This window comes from Nuphar pumila, chromosome 1, assembly GCF_984573655.1.
Source record: "Nuphar pumila chromosome 1, dmNupPumi1.hap1.1, whole genome shotgun sequence".
Taxonomy (NCBI): domain Eukaryota; kingdom Viridiplantae; phylum Streptophyta; class Magnoliopsida; order Nymphaeales; family Nymphaeaceae; genus Nuphar; species Nuphar pumila.
Window position 1 is genome coordinate 179,999,741 of NC_143249.1, and position 16,046 is coordinate 180,015,786.

The following is a 16,046-nucleotide window of genomic DNA, read 5'->3' on the forward strand; positions in this document are numbered from 1 at the left end:
CGCACGGGTTTTGATTCTAACCTCCATCCTCGGTCCAAATGGGGCCAAGGGTGAGGCGGGAATCAAGACGGGGATGGGACGAGTTGGAGGAAAGCCTAAGTCTATCATCGCCTCCATCTCCGCACGGGTTTTGATTTTAACCTCCATCCTTGGTCCAAATGGGGCCAAGGGTGAGGCGGAACAAGGCGGTAATCAAGACGGAGATGGGACGAGTTGGAGGAAAGCCTAAGTCTATCCTCGCCTCCATCTCGGCACGGGTTTTGATTTTAACCTCCATCCTTGCCTCCATCTCTACACAGGTTTTGATTCTAACCTCCATCCTTGGTCCAAATGGGGCCAAGGGTGAGGCGGGACAAGGCGGGAATCAAGACGAGTTGGAGGAAAGCTTAAGTCTATCCTCGCCTCCATCTTCGCACGGGTTTTGATTTTAACCTCCATCCTTGCCTCCATCTCTACACAGGTTTTGATTCTAACCTCCATCCTTGGTCCAAATGGGGCCAAGGGTGAGGCGGGACAAGGCGGGAATCAAGACGAGGATGGGACGAGTTGGAGGAAAGCTTAAGTCTATCCTCGCCTCCATCTCCGCACGGGTTTTGATTTTAACCTCCATCCTTGCCTCCATCTCTACACAGGTTTTGATTCTAACCTTCAACATTGCTTCCATCCTCCGTTCAAAAGGAGAAAGGCGCAGCAGGGTCGATCCCAAAGGGCACTCATGATGAGTTGGTGTGGATGGATAGGGAGTCTAGGCTTAGTAGGTATAGGGCTATATACCTCCAACCTTTATTGCTTATGTGCATGGTGTTGCAAAAATGTGGGACACAATTACACAAGAGACTTTAAAAGTTTCATTTTTTTGAAAATAACGTGAAATTGAAAAAGCATAGTATAGGAGGGCATCTTTAAATAATTGAATACATTATAGCATAGACAGTGACAAGTCTATTAAATATTAAAGATAGGTTATATTTTTTAAAAAAGGATATAAAAAAGAAAGGACAAACGGTAAAGGAGAGAATCCCGGGAAACCCGCTATACTCTCATGCACTCCTTTTTCACTTCATTTCTTTCTTTTATTTTATTCTTTTGTTTCTTTTTTTATATTTTTATTTTATTATTTCACCAAGTCAAAGTAAAAAAGTAGAGTGATTCGAATATTGACGAACTTGGGTTTTGAGTAAAACGTGAGACGTAATATGGACAAGGCCTAATGCGTCCTTGACACTGAGAAATAACAAAGCACTTTGAGATTGTGCCACGTGGATCTTGGACTATTTTATTTTTTTATTTTCTTTTTCTCATAAAAGAAAAAAAATTTGTTGCGAGAAGTTTTGATATGTTAATTTTTTCAATAGATTTTTTTTTTTGCTTGTTTGTGTCCAGAAAGAAAAGAGAAGAGAAGAGAAGAAGAGAAAGGGGGCATGACTCTCAAGAGATGAGGAGTAAGGATGGCAGTGGACCGGGGGAAAGTGAAGCCCCACCCCACCTCCGCCCGTTTGGACCGGGGATGAAGGGCATGAAATGAGGATGGAGGCAGGGATGAAGGTTAAAATCCATCTTCGTGCATGAATGGACTTATGCTTTTCCCCGCCCCGCCCCATCCCCGTCTTGATCCTTGCCTTGCCCCGCCCCGCCCCATCTCCAATCCTTTTAAGGGATGACACTAAACCGAGGAGAAATGGGCCTCCCCTCGCCCCCGTTTGGATCGGGGATGGAGGACATAAAACAGAGATGGAGGCAGGGATGGAGGTTCGGATTTTGAGACAGGGTGGAAGTGGAGACCTTGTCCCCCACCTCCGCCTCGGTCCATTGCCATCCCTAAAGATAGGAAGGAGAAGGGATGTATCCTCTCAGCTAAGCTCTTAGTCATGTCAAAAATATAAGCCTGAAAGATGACCGTTGAGGGTTAGAAAAGATGAATAATCAAAGTGAGGGTGGTGAAAAATGAGTTTTTCAATCGTGCCTTAGATTAGGCAAAATTTTGGAGAAGGGCAAGGATAGGGTTTTTAATTGGGCAATGAGTCCAGATGGTGGTCTTAGTTGAGGAAGCCGCGGTGATGAAGTGGTGGATTGTGTACTGCACCATTTTGTCTTGATAGAAAACATTCTTTCACCTCTCTATATGAACGAAATGTTTTTTTTATCAAAAAATGTATTTATGAAAATTCTTTAAAATAAAAAGTTTTACCCGAATTGCCTACGTCTTATAGTGACAAACATTTTTATCGGCAAAATCTCATTTTTGCAAAAACTTGTGAGAAATTGAAATTTTTTCATAAATCTCATGTTTTTTGGCAAAATCTTGGCAATAAAAAATAAATTTTAAAATATAAAAATTATTTTTTATAAGAAAATATTAATAAAAACTATTTAAAAATAAAAATACATGGTTTTTTCATGATAAATAGCCGTTTAAAACGTAAATATCATGTTTAAATAGCGGTATTAAAACGTAAATATCACGTTTAAATCACGGTATTTATGTTTTTTTCATAAATCTTGCTATATTTTGAAAATCTCATGAGAAATAACCGTTTTAAACTTTCAGGCAATTTCTCGCGATATTATCGTGAGATTTTCATAAATCTCGCTATATTTGTCACTATGCTAGAGACTTCCAATGGACGTGGATGACCTAATCGTCAATAATTCACTGATGAGAACAATATTATTTTTACTAGAAAAAAAAAGTATCACGCCACTGGTTTCTCAAAAATCTAAGGGTTGGGGTGGGACCCAGTGGCATTTTCTAATGCAATTGACCATCTCCTTCATAGCGTGTCCCCTACTCTTTTTGTCGTGTCCTTGTAAGCTCAAAGCCTAAAACCATTAAGGGGACTGAATCAACTAACCAAGCCAAGTACGGACTAGAACAACGAGAACAATAGTCTCAAAGAATAAGGGCGATTAAGACCAGTAGGCTTGATCCCATCTTAGCCCAATAGGCACTCTGGCCACTTAGGCTTGGGCCTTTCATGGGCTAAGTCCAATACAAGATCAAGTTGAGTTGATTGAACACAGTGCTGCTCAAACTTGGTCAGTTGGGCTGGGTGGGCTAAGACTTCTTTTAGGAGGAAATGGGGTGATTGAAAGAGGGATTGGGGAAAAAAATCAGCCTTGTGTGGAGAAGGGTGTACGGAAGGCATTTGGGATAACAAGGAGAAGTTTGGGGGGAGGGCTGTCTATGGGTCAGGCATCCAACCCATTTGCTTGTAATCAAATCTGGCCAGATAGCACACAGTTGGGTTCGGGTTCGGATTCGGGCTCGGCTTTTGTTGAGAAAATGAGATTTCAAATCTATTCTGGTTCTGAACCATGATACCATTTGGTGGTACATAGGTCTGGTAAATGAGCCAAACAAACAGAAAAAAGGGTGTTCAAGCTTGGCTCGTTTGTTGTGTCGAGTCGATCTAAGCTCAAGCTTATTAAAAGCCCAAGCTAAATGAGTTGAGAATGAGCAAGCCCATTTACAAAAAAAAAAAAAAAATTGTTTTTGAAAGTTGAACAATAAAATTTGACCTGAAAACCTACTAAGCCAAGCTTAAACTGTCTCGTTTATAAAATAAATAATTGTTTCAAACTTATAAGCAATAGGATTTGAACTCTAAATTTATCACTTGGAGGCCAAATACTTTAATCATCTTTATTCTATAATTATATGTAATATATATATATATATATTTTTTTAATTAATAAATGAGCCTATATGATTCTAGCCGAGATGAACATTGGTTGTTCATGCTCAAGCTTGTTGAGCCTATTTCACGAGTTTCAGCGAGCGCTTTACGAGCCGAACATGAGCTGAGTCATCAGTGGCTCATCTTGTTTCCCAGCCCCAGTGGTACATACTCATGTTTGCATAGATTTTTAGCTACCAAATGTTGGATCTAACTGTATCAATGTGTTTATTATATACCATCTTAGTAGGTTGAGTCAATTGTATTATCTCGTAAAATTCAATTTCCATGATTTAAACAACAAATCAATGGATTATAATTCTTAAAGATGAGGATAGATGTGTAAACGATTCCCATTGGGACGGATGTATCGAACATCGATCCCACTAATTGGATATTGGCTAATTGGACTAAGATTCATATAGAAAAAAACTAGTAATCTACAATGGGGGCTATACTTGTCTGGTAGGAGCAGCTAGTACACGTCACCTTGTGTTGGGATGTTGCAGGTTCAAAACCCAATGGTATAGTTGTATAACTGGTAGGGGTCTGCCTAACCCCAGCTTGCCTTTCAAAAAAAAAAACTAATAATCTGAAAAAGCGCACTTAATTGGGTTTGGATATCTGCCAGAGTTGGATATACATGGATTTGGTCATAAAATCCTAACCCAATCCGATTACTAATTAGATTCAGCTGACTTAAATCGGTAGGATTTGAAATCAGGTCAGATATTGGATATATCCGATCGGTGGACATCCCTAGATGAGGATGATTTAAGGTAACCTAAAACACGATGCCCAATTAAAGTTTAATAAACAAAAATTAGTAAATAGAACAACTAAAATTATCTAAAGGTTAGTTTTTACTATTGGTGATTAGATATACGTAAACTAAGATTGTGTGCTGCTGCAAGCTGTGGTGGTTTGGTACCACAGCATAAGCACCCTATAACAAAAGTATATTGGTACTTTAAAAAAACTTATAAAATTGTTGAGTAGGCTGGATAGGGATGCAAACGGGTCAGGTTTCGGATACAGGTTGAACCAAACCTAACCTGAATGCTTTTTGGGTTATTTATTTAATTTTTTAACTTTTATGCCCATATCATGTCATTCAAATTTAGGTTGGTTTAGAGACCACATGTTTGAGCCATTGACATCTCTTCGTAGAGGGATATGTTTTTGGTTTTTTCATTCAAAACTGAAATTTCCTAATATTTATTTACAATTCTCTACATAAATCTCACCTTGAATTGCCCTTGATTGCATAAAGTTTGTGAGACTTATGAATCTCTTTTTTATAGTCTCTCATGAGGATTTAAGTGATATGTGTATATCTTGTCTTCTTGTTGAGCATATGATTGAATTTTAATCCATTGCAGGTTTTAAACTCTCTTTGGTAAACTTGATTTGAAAAAAAATTATTTTTCAAATAAATTCTTATTTAGAACATCTTTTTGAAAAATATTTTCTGATGTTTTCTTGTGACCTTTCAGATTTTGGTTTAGCTCATCACAGTATCTCTTTTGCAACTGTCACTTATTTCTTTTTGGCTTGATTGAGATTTAATTGTATGCACCTATTAGATCAGCTTAGATTGTCAGTTTATGAGTGTGGTGTTGACTCTCAGTTTAGCTCTAATTGATGTTTATTTGATATATGGCTTTGTGAGCTTTATTAGGCATGTGCAATTTGTTGTAATTGAATGCTTGTATAGATCTTTATCTGCAATGGTTATACTATGTTGTGATCATAGTGGTTGATGTGAATTAAATCTCTTATTGCTCTTGCCTTGATTTAAATATTGTTTTTCAAATCTTATTTTTATTACTTTTGTCTTGATCTAAATATTGTTTTTCAAATTTTATTTTTATTATCTTTTTGTTGACATTAGTTTCTTTTCATTACATGATTTTCTATTTTTACTTTTTTTTTTTGTTTTCCTCTCTTCCATCTTATTCGAGTCGCATTTTTTATGACCAAGGATTTTGTTTTATTAGTTTTATAATTGTAGGGTGTGCACCCATTACAGTTGATGGTGTTGTTCACAATTTTACAATCATATAAGGTGAGGTGTATGCACCTCTGCGCATGGTAACTGGTATGGTTATTGCTAACTTTGTTTTTCTTATCTCCAACGGGTAAACCCTTGCTTATCCTTTGCACAGCCAAACACTGAGGACAAGAGGTGCCTCACAAGTTTACAGTGTTGTGAAAGTGACATGACAAGCTTGGCCAGCACAAGTGTCTGTTTCGAGGGTGGTTTTTTCATCCTTCATAAAAAAAACACCCAACTCTCATCAATAGCTGCACCAAGAACCAAAGCTTAGAGCCTCTGATCATCTCGACGCAGGGGACTTAAGATCAGGTGCAATTACATTACAAAAGATGTGTCTTTGAGCTCAGACAGTTTCTTTGGTTGATAAATAAAAAAAGAAAAGAAAAGAAAAGAGATGTGCTTGCTATTGGTCTCTACAAAACTTATCACATATTTGTTGAAATTTGCAGGATCAACAAAATCTAATAATAAACATGTTTTGTTAGTTGAAACATTGCACTTGATAGTTTCAGTGTGTGCATGTGTATGTATGTGTGGTAGAAAGCTAGAGGATAGTTCACAAGAGCTCTGTCGGACGTCGCCCTGCCGAAGGAATGTCAAGTTTGAAATCCATTGATACATTCTTTGCTGCAAGGTTGAAGTTAAGTGCCAACGCCGGAGAGGGAGGGGGGGGGGGGGGGCACTCAGCTTGGTTGGTAGGAGCTGTTACTGCACGTTACTATGTTTTGGGACTTTGCAAGTTCAAAAATCCAATGATACCTTGTATAACCGGTGTGTGTGGTGGTGGTGGTGGTGGTGGGGGGGGGGGGGGGGGGGGTGTTCTGCCTAACCCCAGCTTGCATATCAAAAAGAAAAAAAAGTTGAAGCTGAGTGTACTCCTTGGTGGGCAGGGGAGATTTCTAGGGTTTTATCAATAGAAAGGCCTACCAATGTTCACTAAGTAATGAAGGGGTTTTACTTTGTTCTAGCCGAAAAAAGAGAAGAAAGAAAAGCTAAAAGATAACTGTCAGCATAGCATATTTGAACCAGTGACTGCTCAACCATGATTGTGTGACATAACCATTCAGCTGTCTCATTTGGGCCTCAGTTCCAGCCATAGCCACAAACGTTTTTATCGGCAAAATCTTATTTTTCAAAAACTCATGAAAAAATAAAAAAAAAATCATAAATCTCATGTTCTTTTTGGCAAAATCTTGGCAATAAAAAAATAAATTCAAAAAATAATTTTTATAAGAAAATATTAACAAAAAATATTTAAAAATAAAAATACACGGTTTTTTCAGGATAAATAGCCATTTAAAATGTAAATGGGCCGTTTAAATCACAGTATTTAAGTTTTTTTTCATAAATCTCATGATATTTTGAAAATCTCAAAAGAAATTGTCATTTTAAACTTTCAGGCAATTTCTCGCGATATTATCGTGAGATTTTCATAAATCTCGCGATATTTGTCACTATGGTCCCAGCAGCATAGTCTGACTGAGGATGTCATGATACTTGAAACTGACTGTTGTTATTGGTTGTACCTAGAGGTGTCAATGGGTCCCGTGGATCCAACCCAGTCCAAACCCTATAGGGTCCAGGTATGGTGACAAATAAGAAGGCCCGACTAAGACTTGGGTTCGGACCTAAAGGTCCGATTAATACATGGACCTGTGTGTAATTTATGAAATTTTATATCAGGCCCGAGCCTGACCAGAGTTTCAATTAATAAAATTTCAATGTAAAAATGATAAAAAATATTATTTTACCGGGTATGATCCGGGTAAAATTTCAATATAAAAATGATGAAAAATATTATTTTACCGTATGATCCCAGTCTGGATGACGTAGTTCTTATTGGGTCCAGGTATAGTTTCTCTTATAGTAGACCCGATCAGATCTAGGTTCGAACTGAAAATCTGGTTAAAGTCTGGTTTCATTTGGCTCCCAACCAAACCCGACCCATTGACACTCCTAATTGTACCCCAAAATCAAGACCCTGCTGCTACTTGTACAAAAGCAAGGGCATATATATGAAACGACATAAAAAAAAATAACATACAAGATGGCAGCAACCCTATGCAATGGCTGATTTTGCAAATGCACCAATGGGTCTTACGCATTTCGGAAACTAGAAATGAAAGCTCATTTCATCGTGTTACGTTGACGGGTTGCAAATGGGTCGGATCCACGAAGAGGAATTTGGAAAATTTGTCTGTTCCATATTCAAACCGACCCGACTTCTCAATGTATTTTGAGATCCGAAACCCGACACCAGTGGGTCTCGCGCATTTCTGAAACTAAAAACGAAAACTCATTTCATCGTGTGTTACGGCGGGTTGCAAATGGGTCGGATCCATGAAGAAGAATTTGGAAAATTTGGCTGATCCCGAATCAAACCGACCCGACTTCTCAATGTATTTTGAGACCCGAAACCCGACCCATTGAAATCCCTATTGGCAAAGGGTGAGTGAAAACGGAGTTCTGGACTTTCCCAGGGGCAACAAATGGTAATCCGACGACTGAAGGCCACCCCGATGATTCTCACGCTGAACGAAAAGCGAAAGTGACGAAAATACCCTCGTACGAAAGTATTCCTGTGAATTTACTTGTCCCGTACTTTCACATCTCCGTCATTTCGGACAAAATCTTGGTCAGTGCCCGTACTTCAATTTTCTCTTGCTTTTTAAACATTTTACTAGCAGTAGAGTTGTGATTGCATAGGCCGCGCCTCACATAGCATTGCATGAGTTATAATGTGAAATTTTATACATTAAAATATTAAAAAAATAGTTTTTACTGGTAAAGAAATAAAAAATGCATGGCAGTATACCCTATTTAAAAATTTGCGTGGATTCATGGCACACATCAGATAATAATCACACATATATATATATATATATAGCATAGGTGCTTAAACATTAGGTTCTTGCTATATGTGTTTGGTGAGTTTTTTTAGATCTTTTTTTTTTAAATTTTAACTGTACAGATATGATCTATGTACTTGATTTTACAGGGATGAACTGTTGAAGTGTTAAAGTATTCGATTCTGACATATGGGTGAGTTTTTATAAGGTTTAAAAAATCAATGGTCTAAAATCTTTGTAAATTATTAGGCTTTAAATATCATTTTTTCATCAAAAATACCTGATTCAAGTGTGAATTCCTCTTGAATCAATCATGCCAATACATTTATGGGGGTCAAAACTGTGAAAAAAAATATTGGTCCATGGCAAACACCTAATGTTTAAGCACCTAGGCTCTACTCTATATATATATAGAGAGAGATGAGTCGATGCTAAATGAAACGTGATAAATGAGTTTTCAGAATTGTTTCATTTTATTTTTAAATTTTGACAGTACATATGTGATCTATGTATTTGATTTTATAGGGGTCAACTCTTAAGTGTTTGATTCTCAAACATGGGTGGATTTTTATAGCTTTCAAAAAAATCAATGGTCCAAAATCTTTGCAAATTTTTAAGACTCTAAATATCATTTTTTTTCAACAAAAAACTCATGATCCAGGCGTGGATTCCTCCTAAATCGATATGCCCAACACAGATATGCCCAACACATTTATGGGGTTGAAACTACATAAAAAAATACTGAAAAAGCAGTTTACCACATTTTATTTATCACATGCCCATTTCTCTCTCTCTCTCTCTCTCTCTCTATATATATATATATATATATATATATCAAGGTTGTTAAATGCGATGATGAGGCGAAGCGAGGCGTTGAGCATGTTATGAAGCGAGGCGTAAGCCTCGAGGCGTTGAAGCGTAAACTTCATGATCAAAATAATAAAATATATAATATTAATAAAATAGCACTGGTAAATGGTTTTTTAATATAAATATACATATATGAGTTTGTTATATACATATATGAGTTTGTTTGATGGTTGATTTAGTAAATATAAGGTTTTTGAAGGACTTGAAAAATAAATAGCTCCCAATTTTTTTTAATTATAACCTTGAATTTGTTTCCATAAAAAACGGCCTAAACAAAAAAAAATTCTTAGTGATGTATATAAATATTTTTTTCTTGGACATATCAAATGCATACATGCAATAGAACTATCATGAAACTATAGTTTTTCTGCAATGCACTTTTGCGCACATCTCTTACTTATTATATACAGCCAGGTATATGTAAATTTAAGTTAGTTATACTAATGCAAGATTTTTAGTGGTTTACCACCACGTAATTAATCTGGAGCTATTAATGCTATTGAAACTTGCATCAAACATTTAGCTGAAATCATAGTGAGGGCAATCCAAACAGTGTTATATTTGAAATTATTTTAGATAATTATGTATTCAAAGCAATTCCAGAACGCTTCAGGTACTCAGTGTGCGCCTCAGTACCTTGAGTGTGCGCCTCGCCTGTGAGGCGTACGCCTCTCACAACAACGATATATATATATATATATATATATATATATATATATATATATATATATATATATATATATATATATATGATAGGCCCATGTTTATGTGACATAGATTGGTGGATAGCCTTTGACAGGATTTGCATTTTCATCTCCTTTTGTTAGTGTGACCCTTTTTTTTTCCTTTGATGGAGAGAGAAACCACCTTTGGGTTTAAAGACAAAGTCAGATTGTACTTTTGATCGCCTTTTCAATGGTGTAAACTCATGTGGCGACTACCTCTTGTCTCAATAGAGGCATCCAACTTTATCACTTGACCTCATTAATGCAAAGAGCTTGACACTCATGATAATGAAACCTTGACCATCCTTTTTAGTTGCTAAGGCCCCTCCACTACACCAAACCCCTTGCCAATCCAATTATGATACATTTAACCTTTTTAGAATCGGGAAGCCTCGGCACAATTGATCCATGGTGCAAGGTGCTTGTCAAATTTGAGATAAATGGACTTGGTTAGGTGTCAAATATCTTACATAAAACCCATCTTACCTGTGAATTGAGCACATAATTTACATAGAAAGCATCACTGCATTGCATTTGAATGCTGGGATCTCAAACTTGGTTTTAAGCCCGAAGCATTAGAGAAAACTTATCTTTAACCCTTCCCCTCCTCTCCCTTTCCAATGAGTTAAAGATGGTCGAACTACAACTAAACTATGAATCTCATATTCTCCTTAAGATTTAGTTTGGTTGACGTCCAAATTTTTGTGTGGGTCCCACACCAAATTGATTGCTGGTTTACATTAAATCTTCACATGGGTCCCACGATCCAATATGGCATTATTCAAAAGCACCCTATATAACATATGAGTGAGGAGTAAGTGTCTACCAAAGTTATGAGCTTATTACAAGAGAATTAGGGTTTTCTCAGTGTTTTTGGTAAATCTAACTCCGATAATGTGTTTGGCAATGTTGATTTGCTAGAAAATGATACTTGAAACAAAAAAAACATGGTTTTTTAGTTTAAATATTTATAAAAATTTTAAACCATCAATTTTTAAACCTTATAAATCTGAATCAGGTGATCCAAGAGTCCATTCTTATGAAATCAAACATGCAGTATGACACATGCACGATCTCATTTGATAAAAACATGAAACAAAACCCTTGGATGCCGGATACCCGTGGTAGGCACGTATGGAAGCAGGCAGGTACCCTTACCCATTACTATATTTACTAACACAGTGACAAATATCAGGAGATTTATGAAAATCTTGCGATAATATCGCAAGAAATTGCCTAAAAGTTTAAAACTATAATTTTTTGTGAGATTTTTAAAATATCGCGAGATTTATGAAAAAACATAAATACCGCAATTTAAACATGATATTTACGTTTTAAACAACTATTTATCATGAAAAAACCATGTATTTCTATTTTTAAATATTTTTATTGATATTTTCTTATAAAAAAAGTTTTTTAAATTTTTTTAGTTAATTTTTTTATTATCAAGATTTTACCAAAAAATTGCTAGATTTATGAAAAATTTTCAATTTCTCGAGAGTTTTTTAAAAACAAGATTTGGCCGGTAAAAACGTTTGTCACACTATGTTTATTAAAACCCTCACAAGAATTTTCTTCTTGAATAATTTAGTTTGAAATTGAATCATGCTCTCATCCAAGAAGATACATGTGCACTGACCGCATGTGAAGGTTACTGAGAGGTTAAAAAAAAAAAACTCATATTAAAAAAAGATTAGGCCGAGTTGCTCGTGCGGATGAATAATGTGATTGGTCAGTAGCGTCGATCTAGAGAGTGGGATAAGGACGCATGCCTGCCGAAGGCGTGCAGGGGTCTGCATCTTACGGCCGGTATTCCTTGTCGTTTTCCTCAGGCCTCATTCTGGCCGTCCGTTTGGAGGGCGAAGGATGGAGATGGGCGTCACTCACGTGCTTAACCATGGATAACAACTCGAGTTAAAACCCAGAACTGGTCCCTAACTTAGAGAGAGAAACTCGGAAAAAGAAAAGATTTTATTGGGTGAGAGAGAGAGAAGGTTTTTTTTCTTACGAGTTTTTGTGGTAAGATTTTGATTCAGTTCACTTGTTTTTGCATCCGTAGATAATGAAGAATCGTGATATTTACTCTGTAGTTCTAGGGTTTTTGTGAGTTCTTCTTCTTCTTCCCTCCCCTTTTCTTTTATGGGGTAGGGGGTTTAGATGGAATCTGTGCTACCCATTACACTCCCTCGGATCTTTTGGGTTTTCCTGATCTTTTCTAACGAAATGAATGGGATTTTTGGATAGTTCAGGGATGATATGGTCGAGTTTGTGAGGAATTTTTTGGGTTTTGTGATCTATTTATGGAAGATTTAGTCTTTCTTTTTGAGGATTAGGAGGGATTTAACGGTGTGCTTTGGGAGAAATGGGGGCGCTTTTGGGGTTTTCATTTGAGTTAAAGTGTTAAAGACTTGAAGTTTCCTTTTTATGTAAAGTTTTTACCCTTTTTTAGGGTTTATGTTGGTGGTTTATGGTATAGTTTGACTGCAAAGTTACGGTTACAGTTTATGAACTTAGGACACTGTTTCCCTCCTTTCTTACTCTATTAGTTGTGGTTAGAGAGGAAGAGTTTTTGGATTGTGGGTGTTCGTACGTTTTTCCCTATTTTATCATGTTTTTGATAGTTGTTTCTTCACTGGGTACTGGAAATCTAGGTTTCTTGTGGTGTTTTTAGATCACGTTGAGGTGGGGAAGGCTTGGATTGTCTTGTGGGGTTCGGAGAGTATGGCTTCGTTTCCGGACGAAATCGTCGAGCACATCTTCAGTTTCATTTCGAGCCACCGCGACCGGAATGCGGTGTCGCTGGTGTGCAGATCGTGGTTCCGGCTGGAGAGGTGGTCGAGGGAGCGGGTGTTCATAGGGAATTGCTACGCGATCAGCCCGCAGCGGCTGATCGCGAGGTTTCCGCGGATCAAATCACTCACTCTGAAGGGGAAGCCCCATTTTGCCGATTTCAATCTGGTCCCCCACGATTGGGGAGGCCAAGTTGATCCGTGGATTGAGGCCATGGCGAAGAGCTACCCGTGGCTGGAGAAGCTCCGGTTGAAGAGGATGGTGGTCTCGGACGAGAGCCTCGAGCTTCTTTCGCGATCGTTTCCGAACTTCAAGTCGTTGGTTCTCATTAGCTGCGACGGGTTTACGACTGATGGTATTGCTGCGGTTGCTGCAAACTGCAGGTGAGTTTGCTTGTAGATCATCTGTTTCTTGTTGCTTTCCTTTTTGAAATTATAGTCATTTTTGTTTCACGTTTATTTGGTTCAACTCTTTGTTGCTAATTATGCCCTGCCCTGTTTTCAACTTGCTAACGATTTATATGAACTTTAGATTGATGTTATGGGAAGTAGGCCAAAACATTAAGGTGGGGATTCCCTTATTGGGTAGTTAAACCTCAGGGGAGTAGTTTTTGCAGATGGACAAGCTCAGGACTGGGGTTGGATTGGTGACTTGACTCCCTTAGCTTGTGGGTTGTTCATCTAGGAAATGGGTGGTGAATTTGAGGAGCCCAGCTAATGCTCTCCTTGTTGCGACTAAGAAACCTGGCTCCAAAATCTGATTTTCTTGTTCATTTATGTTCTTTTTTGCTTCTAGCAGTGATGCGTGTGATCCGGACCACTGAATACTCTCTTTCTTAGTTTTTTTCTGGTTCTTTGTTTTGATTCAAACTTACAGGCATCTTAGAGAGCTGGACTTGCAAGAAAATGATATCGAGGATCACAGAGGGCATTGGCTCAGTTGCTTCCCTGATTCATGCACGTCACTTGTGCGCCTGAATTTTGCTTGTTTGAAAGGTGAGGTGAATTTTGGAGCGCTTGAGCGGTTGGTTGCAAGGTGCCCGAATCTTAAGAGTTTGCGGTTAAATCGCTCAGTCCCTCTTGAGGTTCTTTATCGGATTCTGTTGAAAGCTCATCAGTTGGTGGATTTGGGTACGGGTGGGTATGCACATGAGCCTCGCTCTGTGCGATCTACTAACATGGCCAATGCCTTCCTCAAGTGCAAGTCATTGAGAAGTTTGTCCGGGTTCTGGGAAGTTGCTCCCTCGTATCTGCAGTCAGTTTACTCTGTTTGTGCCAACCTGACCTCACTGAATTTGAGTTACGCGACGATCCCAAGCTCTGAGCTGATCAAGTTGGTTTCCCACTGTCCTAAACTTCAGCGATTGTGGGTAAGGTTTCTCACAACTGTAACTTTGGTTGGTTCTTGCTGCTTGTTCAAGATTCTTATAACTAGGAGAAAGGTGTTTCAGAACCCTGTGGTTGCGCGTGTTTGCTTTTATTTATCCGCTTTCTCCTCTTCGATTGAATTAGAGACTTTGTTTAACATGTTAAGGACTAGGCAATCTTGCATTTCTTTTGTACGTCGGGATATTTTGCCTTGGATGGAGTTGTAAACAGAGATTTCCATTGTTGTTGTATCGTTTTTGTTCGTGGACACCTAATATTGGAATTTAAAACGGTTTGTCAATTCTGTCTTGGTAGCTTCTCAAATTTAGTTGAATGTTTGCAGGTGTTGGACCATATTGGAGACAAAGGACTTCAAGTAGTAGCTTCAACATGTAAGGATTTGCAGGAATTGCGGGTATTCCCATCTGATCCTTATGGTGAAGGGCATGCTGCTGTCACTGAAGAAGGTTTGGTAGCTGTATCAAGGGGTTGCCCTGTCTTTCATTCGGTTCTCTACTTCTGCCACCAGATGACAAATGCAGCCTTGATAGCCATAGCGAACAACTGCCCGCGTTTCATTCGGTTCAGGCTATGCATCATAGAACCAAAGAAGCCCGACCATATAACCATGGAGCCATTGGATGAAGGCTTTGGGGCTATTGTTCAGTCCTGCAAGAACCTTCGCCGCCTGTCCGTCTCTGGCCTACTTACTGATCAGGCATTCCTATACATTGGCATTTATGGTGAATGTCTGGAAATGTTGTCCATTGCTTTTGCTGGTGAAAGTGATAAGGGAATGCAGTATGTGTTGAGGGGTTGTAAGAATCTGAAGAAACTGGAGATCAGGGACAGCCCCTTTGGCGATGGAGCGCTTCTGGGAGACATAGCAAAGTACGAGGCAAAGTATGAAACAATGCGATCCCTTTGGATGTCATCATGCAATGTTACTTACCACGGATGCAAGTTGCTCGCAGAACGGATGCCAAGGCTTAATGTTGAGATCATCAATGATAGTGATACCATCGATGACAACATGGGCCATGACGAACAGGTTGAGAAGCTCTATGTCTACAGGACACTGGTTGGGCCACGGGAGGATGTGCCGAACTTCGTTTGGACAGTGTAGACATGGGTAGACTGGCATTTTGCTGTTATGGCCCCAGGATTCATTTGGCTGGGAGGTAATGGCACCACGTTCCACCTGTTTTCTTTGGTATTTTTTTCGCCTTTTTTTCTATAGTAGTTGCGGTGTACTGGGATCTTGGTTATATATCTAATGTGTAACTATGGATAGAACAATTTGCTAATCTATGGTTGTTGGGACTTAGTTTATCCTGCAATACATCTCTCCCTTTGATTAAACGGAGGTTCCAACTGAAGGTGTAAGAAATGATCCATCATAGCTTTATTTGTTGGTATTAGATATTGCAGCTGTGAATCAGCTGTTCGGTAAATGGGGGGAATTGAGGAACATTGTAACGGTGGTGATCCATCATGGTATTATTTTTGGTGTTGGATATGGTAGCTGTGAACCAGCTGCTTACAGAATGGAGGCATTTGAGGGAATTGGGGGACACTGTTACAGTTGACTGATAAATGATTATCTAAAACTTTGAGAATTCGTAAACCAGGCGTCCTCTTTATGGTTTTATTACATCATTCCCTCCATCATCACATTTATGTTTGTGGTCACTGGCCATTGCTTTTTC

The 16,046-nt window shown here is 38.4% G+C and overlaps 1 protein-coding gene across 1 annotated transcript; it reads left to right on the plus strand.

The window, feature by feature from the left end:
• The first annotated feature begins 12,147 nt into the window (after window positions 1–12,147).
• LOC149851495 (protein AUXIN SIGNALING F-BOX 2-like) lies at window positions 12,148–15,694 on the plus strand. The gene is made up of 3 exons (XM_090000945.1): window positions 12,148–13,353; window positions 13,847–14,339; window positions 14,681–15,694. The coding sequence occupies exons 1-3, from the start codon at window positions 12,902–12,904 to the stop codon at window positions 15,461–15,463; spliced, it is 1,728 nt and encodes a 575-aa protein (XP_089857071.1). The 5' UTR covers window positions 12,148–12,901; the 3' UTR covers window positions 15,464–15,694.
• Window positions 15,695–16,046: the final 352 nt, after the last annotated feature.